The 9,507-nt window shown below is 33.3% G+C and overlaps 1 protein-coding gene across 1 annotated transcript; it reads left to right on the top strand.

Moving 5' to 3' along the window:
• Positions 1-5,347: 5,347 nt before the first annotated feature.
• Positions 5,348-8,504, top strand: LOC107606994 (putative sugar phosphate/phosphate translocator At1g48230). The gene is made up of 4 exons (XM_021107748.2): positions 5,348-5,474; positions 7,603-7,868; positions 7,961-8,055; positions 8,140-8,504. Exons 2-4 carry the CDS (start codon positions 7,649-7,651, stop codon positions 8,182-8,184), a joined length of 360 nt encoding a protein of 119 aa, XP_020963407.2. The 5' UTR covers positions 5,348-5,474; positions 7,603-7,648; the 3' UTR covers positions 8,185-8,504.
• The last annotated feature ends 1,003 nt before the right edge of the window (positions 8,505-9,507 follow it).

A 9,507-nucleotide genomic window follows, 5' to 3' on the forward strand; every position in this document is an offset into this window, starting at 1 on the left:
TAAATATAAATAAGTTAGAATTAAACTTAAAAAATTTATAAATGCCTGGAAAACCATATTATGACTTAAAAGAATTAAAGCTGTTGAAAGAAAAAATGGAGAATGAAGTCGAAAAATTAAAAAGATATTTAGAAACAACAGAAAGTGTAGAAATAAAAGAAGTTTTTGAGGATTTGAGAAATTATATTAAAGAAAAAGACAAACAGATAAAAGATTTTATATACAATAATCCATGCAAAAAAGAATATTATAAACTAAAACAAGATTGAAAAATTATAAAAATAAAATCAGAATTATAAATATACATCAAGGACTAGTAATAAATGATCATATAACAAATACAAGAGAAATAGTAGAAATGGTCAATACTTTAGATTATGAATTTGCAAATTATTTTTATCAAAATCCTTTAAATAAAGCACCACCAATTGAATCTATACAAATTATAAATTTATTCGAAGTAAAATATGAAGAGTTAATAGAAATTTCGAAAAAGAAATTAAAAGAAAAGTCGACTATAAAAAATTGGTATCAGAGCCAAGTTAACGATTAAGGGTAACACTTTCTCTTTAAGCAACACTTTTAGTGACACGCTTTTAAATCAATAACAACCACAAAATGAAAAACATCTTTAGAAAAAGTTGAAATTGGCAACTTTATCAGAGTGGCCACCTTTAAGAAATATAATGAAGCAGCTACTTCTAAAACATAGTATAATTGGAATTGATGAATTTTTGTTTCTCCTGCTTCAACAACAAACAAATCTTTGCTAGTACAAAGATATGCAAGTTTCGGGTGAAAACCTCCACAATAAGAATTAAAAAAATGCTATTTCAGATCAGATCAGATCAGATCAGCATGCAGCAAGATAAAGAAACTTTTACAGCAAATCAGATCAGCCATATGTGGACGGATTGCAGTTCCAGCATGCTGAAAAGGAACCATTCTATTTCAAGATAAAGAAATTTTTACAACAACATAGTATAGCTTCTTAAAAAATAGATCACTTATTAATTGAATATAATGAGTCGATACCATTGGATAAATTCCTAACCATTGTAAGCTTCATTACAACTCCAATTGAAGCCTTCCAAACACTGTCAACCTTACTTAGTATACCTTCTGTAAGCAAAAAGGGTAAAACTATATTCATTGCTTTGTGTGCATCTGATATATCAGTTAGAGACACATCACAAAGCCTTGTTTTCAGTGTGGTTACGGCACGACATAATATTTCATCGGAAATTCTAACAGTTTCCTTTATATCATCCATTGAACGAAATGCAACAGTCCATAATCCTATTAAATGCTTTTCAACCTGTGGATGGAAAAAGATAAATGAAAAGCATAAGAACTGGTCAGGTTATAATTGCTAATATGGTGACAGTTTCTCACTTTTCACCTCTTCTTTAGCATTATATTTTTCCCGCTTAAAGATGACCAAAGGAAGAATATCCAATAAAAATGTGACGCATGCCACCTTTGGAGTATGCTGAACATAGAAGTTGACTTTGTGAACCACGGTAAAAATGCTAATGAAGGTAGGGTAATTATTTTAGCTCTGTGATAAATGTTAATTACGAAGTTAATTAGAGAAACAGGTGATACGATGTAGTTGAAAGTCGTTTTGGGGTTTATTGTTCTTAAAGAAGGGTTCCTTCTCCTAGCGATGGCGGAGAATCGATAACAGCGATTGTGTACCACAAATCGAGCAGAGCGTAAAGGAAGACGCCCGGCATAGCAAGTGAGGAAGGGATTTGCATCAATGATGGAGTGGCATAGTGAGATCGGTATCAAATCCGTCGTGGGTGGCTTGGAGGCTTCACAAATCAAGTAAGAGCCTTGTAAACACATTTGAAATTTCCTTTTGAACATGCTATGTTAATGGGGTTCAACACAAATGTAATCCAACAAGGAATATTGTGGGTACAGGACATTCATTACTGGGAAGTATTGTGGGCGAAAAGTGGGGTTTCAGGGGGAATGAGACATTCATTTACTTTCAATGGAAGTATTTTGGTTGTGCCAAGAGACGAGAAATTTCCAGAAAATCATGATCTCCTCAGTTGTGTTTGTACTAGAATCATCTATTAGGGTGTTCGCGGTGCGGTTTGGTTCGGTTTTTGAGAGAAAAATCATCCGATCCAATCGTTTAATTAAATTGTGGTTTGGTTTGGTTCAATTTTTTTATCGAAGCTATTCGAACCAAACCAAACCAATTAAAATCGGTTTGATTTGGTTCGATTTGTTCAGTTTTTAAAAATGTTGCCTCTTCGTCCTTTTCTACCTGTTTGTGACCATTTCTTGCATGTATAATGTCTACCCAAGTTATCCTTTTATTCTTATAAGGACACATATATCATATATGCAATTTTACTAATGCAACTATAATTTTCAACAAAAGAAAAGTCTTGGAGCCACTTTTAGGGTTTTTTCCACATGATCTCAAAGTCACTGAGTTTAAAATAAGGAATCAGTCACTCATTCAAAGAATTGACAATCCATCCCATTCTTCTCAAGATATTCATATTCATGCATATTCTTTCCTAGTACATCATAACCAAAATTACAAGTGTTATAACAAATAGGACAAATTATTCCGTAAAGCTCTCCTTGATAACTCCATCAATGGAACTGTGATAAAAAAAAAAATTCAAAATCTACTTAAATTAAGAGGTGACAATGATCAGTGAACCAGCAAATAAATTTCCCTAAATAAAACAACAAATAAATTAAACAATGATCAATAAACCAGCAATTAGAAAAGACCAATATATATATACATAGCACAACAAGGTAATTTGTGGCACCAAATGAATTCCTTATGGCAACTACATCAGCAAACAAATCTCAAATCCAGCAATTAATTATATACAAAATGCAGTTAAATATACCTTACACCTTCTCTACCAATCAGATCCTAGAACCCTAACAATAAAAAACATATCTTTAACAATCAGAACCTTACACCTTCGAAGGCTAGAACCCTAACAACTAGAAATAATGCACATTCATAAGCTAAAACCCCCAAATACAACAAACTGCATAAACAAATACAACAATCAACAACAATTAGCAATTTCAAAAATACACTGAACATAGAACATAAATTATTCAAATAGAACGAGAAATTCAAAAAAAAATAAAATTATTAATAATTTTAAAAAATCATCAACAAATAAGTGAACAATCAACAACAATCAGCAACAGGGGCTGGGAGGCGCAGGTTCGACGCTGCTGGAAGGGGCTGGGTTCGCTGGTTCGTGTTGCTGGGAGGGGCTACGAGGCGCTGCAGGGAGGGGCTACGAGGCGCTGGTTCGGCGAGACTGGGAGGGGCTGGTTCGGCGGGACTAGGTGGGGCTGCGAGGTGATGGGAGAGTGGGAGGCAGGGCTGGGAAGCGCTGGGGAGGCGCGGCTACGAGGGGTTGAGGTAATGGGGCTTCATTGAGAGAGAATGGCTGCGCTAGGTTAGGAGTGTGGAACACTATTTATCTGATCTAATGGGGGTGGGGTGGGGTAATGGTCTAATGGATTTTAGGGTTTTTAAGTTGACCGGTTCGGTTTGGTTTGGTTAGGATTTTCAGTGTTAGAACCAAAAACCGAACCAAACCACATAAAAAACAGCAAAATATGATTTTTTCGGTTTTTCGGTTGTCGGTTTGTTCGGTTTTCAATTTTTTTGGTTCGGTTGATCAGTTTTGTTCGGTCCGGATCGGTTTTGAACACCCCTATCATCTATTACTTGTTTTTTGGATATTTGGTTTTGATTTTTTTCCTTTTTTGAATTTTCAGATTAAGGTTGAATTTAATTTATTTGTTATTTTAAAAAGATATTTTAGTCACAAATATAGAAAAAGATAATCCAGTCTAACAGACTGTTACCAATTGAAATCGTAATGATATATATCATATATGTCTACTTTTAATTATTTATAAAAGTATTTTGCTGTATATATTGACATAATATATTTTGAAACAATAAATTTCAGCTAAGAAATAAATTTCGGAAAAAAAAACAAAAACAAGACTACGACTCATAAGTTGTTTATTTGGCTACAAATAAAAATAGTGTCTTAACAAAAGTTGATTAAGAATGAACTACAAGAAAAACACTCATTCAACTACACTTTTTTTAAGTTACATTTGAAAAGAGTAGCCTATTCAGAAAATAGGCTACGCTTTTTTTTTTGTGTTTCCCTTTTATAAGAGAATAAGAAACATAATTGTGACATTATTTAAAAAGTATAGCCTTAGATATAATAAAAATCACTTATAAAGCGTAGCTTTATATTGATATCTATAGGTATACTTTTCATACTAAAAAAAGCGCTTTTAAAGAGTAGCATATTTGTTATGTTTTGGGTGCGCTTTAAAAGCGTTGCTTAATGTAAAAACGCCAATACACATGTATAGGACACTTAGTGAGTTTTTTTGTTTGTTTGTTTCTTCTCATCATCGAAGCCCTGCACTCTCTCATTCGGTCATTCCTTCTTTCCTACCAAAGCACCAAATAACAAAACCCTAGCCGCTTCTTCGATTTCCCCGTCGTTGTGCCCTCTGTCGTCGTGCGCCACTGTCACGTCTCACTCGTCTGCTCATCGTCCTTAGTCGCGCTCTGCCGCCATTCATCCATCTCGCAGCTCTTCCTTAAAAGGTTGTGAAAACCCAAGCCTCCACCGCGCCGCCATCAATCTCACCGTCGCTGCCCGTCGCGCTCAAGATTGCCACTAGGTTCGTCGTGGTCGTTCACAATCCTCATGATTCGTCGTTCTCGAGGTCCCTCGATCCCCTCGATCGCCAATGTTTGCTCTCCATTCCTGTTTCGCAGCTCTTCGCCGTTGTCCGTCGTCGTGTTTGTCGCCAGCTCGCCGTCTTCAAAGGTCAATGCTCTGTTCGTGGCTCACTGTAATAGTGTAATGACATTGTTCATTTTTTGCTCTGTTCATAAGGGTTATTGATCTTTGAATTATTCTTGAATGATTTGTGTTTTCAATTTTTTATTCATTGATTAATTGATTGTTGATTAGCTCTTACTGTTGTTTGTGATTGTTCATTGTAAATATGTTGTTGTCCTGCTATTCTTTGTGCTTTTGTAGCTTAATTGTGATTAGATTGTGCTGTTTGTGATTATTTAATCCTATATTATTGTTAGTTAACTGGTTTTAATTTTATTCCTGGGGTTTAAGTTTCTTCTCCAAACTCCCTGGTTGCCTTTGCTCCCTTGTCTTGGTCCAGAGATTCCGTCTCCACAGGTTTTTTTATTACTAGTTTATTTTAATTAAGCAGATTGAAGTGGATGTACTATAATTGCTTGAGGTGCGTGATATATTTGATTAATGTGAATGAAGAAAACTAGGTTGAGTTGAATTGAATTGAATCATGGATAAGAGCATGTTAACTGGTTTGGAATCACTTTCAGAAGCTGATCAGCAAAGAATGGCATCCATGATGTAACAGGTTCAAATCCGTGATAGGTACTTCCTCTTCACTCTATCTGTTAATTAATTCCATGTGTTTTGATTTGATTTGTGTGTAAATTAATTTGAATAGATCAGTTTATTATATATATTGGACTGATGATGATATGAGGTGGTTGGTTGCCTATTTTGTAACTTGTAAGAGATATTCTTATTGATGATTGGCTCAGGAAATTAAAAAAATTATGATTCAACTATATGTAATGTAATGATGAAGGTGCTAACTTAGGTAAAACAAATAAATAAACTCAGTCTTATATATATATATATATATATATATATATATATATATATATATATATTTTTAGTGGCTGTTCGAGATTTATATATAATGTTCACTAATTGCATGCATTTGTTGATTTATTTTGAAAGCCCTGTTATCATTTCAAATTCTAGAAATTAAATATGGCATATTTAATTGTCTACTTTAATAAGTACCTTGTTCTTCTCTGCTGCAGCTTGGTCATTAGCATAAAAGTTTCTACAAGAGAAAACACCTATATTTACATATTAAATTCATATTAAGATTGAATCAAATTCACTTAATTATAATATGTCAACATGTTACACTCAAACTCTGATTTACTTAATTGTTTATTTGATTTATAATATGTGTTTTAAGAAATAAGAGATTCTGTGTTAAAGAAAAAAGAGAGAGAATTGTGAAGGCATGCAAGTGGCTAGGTGATAAAGAAATAAGAGAGAGAATTGTGAAGGCATGCAAGTGGCTAGGTGATAAAGAAATAAAAAGATAAACAAAAAGATAAGGATTCAACTGAATAAAAAATAATACATTGAAATTGAAATAAAAATAAAAGGATAGATTGAAATTGAGTACAAAGAGAATCACTCTACTTTCTACCCAATTTCTTGACGCAACAAGAAAGGGACTCCTCAACCTAACTTGTCAACGCCATAGTTTGGGAATTGAATCGAAGGGACTCCTCAACCTTCTACCCAATTCTCCGATGTAACAAAAGAGGGACTTCTCAACCTCAATTGTCCACACCATGGTTTCATCGTGAAACCAAAAAGGGGTTTTGAAACCTCTAAATCATTCTATGCTACGACTAGAATAGCTAAGGAGGTATTTATAACCTCTTATTAGGTTAAAACAAAGAAAACCCTAAAGCTAATAAACATAAGGCCCAATCTAGTAATTAAATAAACAAAATCAAAATACATTAAATAAAATATTCTAAAAATATAAACTAAAATATCTTCTAAATAACTCTTGAACTCTTCATATCACGAACATTTGAAGCACGTATCACTAGGTCAGTAAAGAGTGAGTGAGGCCTCAGGAAAAAATTGGTTCACATGGCTGCAATTGCTACATTGATGCAGTTTTAGTGGTTATACTAACAACAATGTTTATGCTGCATTCGTGACTGTGTCTACAAAATGTTGATTTTGGTACCATGTTACTAGTCGACGGAGTTCGTTAGTTGAGTGAACTTATACAATTGTGTTTATTAATAGGTGAAAGATACAAATTATTCTTGAAGAATTTGGAATTAAGTTCTGCATTGTCATTTCTTTTTATGCTTTGGCCTTTCAGGGACAAACTCCACTTTTCCCTAAAATTTCAGCCACGAGGCTGCTGGGCGTGTAATTTTGGTATTTCTTTCTTTGTCTGGTTAATTTAGAAGTATATTGTATTTGCACTTGAATTACATATGATTGAAGAACAGGAATTTTATAAGGATGTTGAAACTTGGAACAAAGAAATGGACCACTGACTCATTAAGATTTCGAAAATGATCAGTTTGGATGCTTGGCTAAACATATTAGTGGAGACATTCAATGATTCTCACATAGGAATTGAAACATGATCTCTTATTTTCTGTAATTATGCTTGGCTAAGTGCTTCAGTATAATTTTACTTTGGTGCATGCTCTGTGCAGTTATTTAGGGATATTGGCTTAGCTATTGCGACAAAAGACAAAAGACAAAAGATTAAAAACAAATGGGCTATGATAAAATCTAATGTAATACAACTTCTTGGTCGGTTGTGTCAATTTGACCAGAAAAAAGTAAGAAAGAAATAAATATCAATGCTTGGATATTAGTGAATCCAGTCTAATGTGATGTAATAACTTCTCGTTTGCTTTGTTCTGTGCAGTTTTGTATTTCTCTTTGTGCCTTAGTTCCTCCTAGAAAAGTTTGCAATGGAAGTTTCACAGCTTCAGTTCAACTTTTGGATCTTCTTTTCCAATGCTCTATGTGCTCTCGCTTTGAACTTCTCTATTTTCCTAGTAATAGGTAGAACTGGTGCTGTGACCATCCGAGTCGCCGGCATGCTTAAAAACTGGATATTAATAGCCCTTTCAACTGTTATATTTCCAGAGTCCACAATAACTGGGTTAAATATAACTGGCTATCCTATAGGTAAGTTTCAGTTGAAACTCGAAAGTCGAAACACATTCTTAATATCACTCCCTCCTTTGTCTTGATCAACTATTCATCTTTTACTTCTGCAGCACTATATGGCGTTGTGATGTACAATTACATAAAAGTCAAGGACGTTCGAGCCTCTCAACAACCTACTGAAATCATTCCATATCAAATCACAAAGGTATCTTCTTGAGTCTTGACATGTATAGTTGCATACTTGCATTTTTATGTCCCGGTCTCATTGTAAACTTGTTTGATACACAAGACTGGAGATTTGAGAAGAGACCTTTTGACATTTATGCGTCATTGAACACCGGCAACAATGAGGGAAGCATTGGAGGTAATGGTTTCACATCAGATAAGAGCATTATAGTGAGACATACTTCTCCGAATGCTGGGAATTGTCATCATCAAAAGCCAAATCAAAGATCTGCATGAAGTCATCAACAAAATGAACATGAAGACCTTCTTTAATATTTGGTGCCAGCTCGTCAAAGTCTCTCCTGTTGGCAGAAGGGAATACAATGGTCTTAACTTCGCTTCTCCTCGCAGCTATTATTTTCTCCTTAACCTGCACCATATTCAAAGCATTGCATGAGTCAAGGAATGCAAATAAATAATCCATATCACAAAAAATTGGGCAAGGGTTCATAGAGGTTTGTATTCTTTTTTATTCATCTACAGATAGTTTTGAGTTTGATTTTTTAATTTTTATAATTGCGAATGTCATTATAAATATTTTTCTAATTACTTTTTTATATAATTATGCAGGATAATATTGAGGATGATAATGAAGATTAAGCTAATTATTATTGTAGTTTATTGGCTAAGATAGAGTAGTGTTAGGAATGGAAACATGTATGATTGACTAATGACTTTTATTAGAAGATACTTATGTAGGATATAATATTTTAGTTTTTTGTAGAGTATCAGTAGTAAATTCTAAGTAGTATCATGATTATTTTGATATGGCTATGCTTACTTTAGTATGAGATGTATGAATATTTAAAATTAACTTCATTCTAGTACTTTTGGATCATTATTATAAATATATTTTGGTTACGAATAATTTTTATTAGTTAAAGAAATTATTTATAATAACTATGTATTTATTTTTATTTTATAATATTTAACTTATTTAATTAAAAATACAGAATTATTATATATGTAATCATATTACTAAATATTATGTTGTATTAATAATTATTAGAATATTATATATATATATAACCTAAGGCTACACTTATATACAGTAGCTATAGTATACAAAAAAAAAGGGACCTAAGGGTACACTTATAAACGGTAGCCATGGTATACAATGTGGCTACGCTTTATAGGTGATGCAGTAGTGTTGAAAAGTGTAGCCTATTCTGGTGAAAATGGAAGCTGAAAAGCGTAGCCTTTGGTCCTGGACAACATCACTTGAAAAAGCGTAGCCCAAAAAGCGTAGCCTTAGCCTAAGGCATCATTTTTTTACTTTTAGCTACACTTTTCAAGTGTACTTGAATGGGTGATTTTCTTGTAGTCGGAAAACGTAAATTATGAATAAAATTGATTCAACAAATAAATTAAAAAGTTTAAAAACAATTATCTTTTATATTGATAACGTGAATAGTTATAAAAAAGAATGGAT

Source organism: Arachis ipaensis, chromosome B7 (assembly GCF_059453495.1).
Source record: "Arachis ipaensis isolate K30076 ecotype BB chromosome B7, ASM5945349v1, whole genome shotgun sequence".
In the NCBI taxonomy this organism is placed as follows: domain Eukaryota; kingdom Viridiplantae; phylum Streptophyta; class Magnoliopsida; order Fabales; family Fabaceae; genus Arachis; species Arachis ipaensis.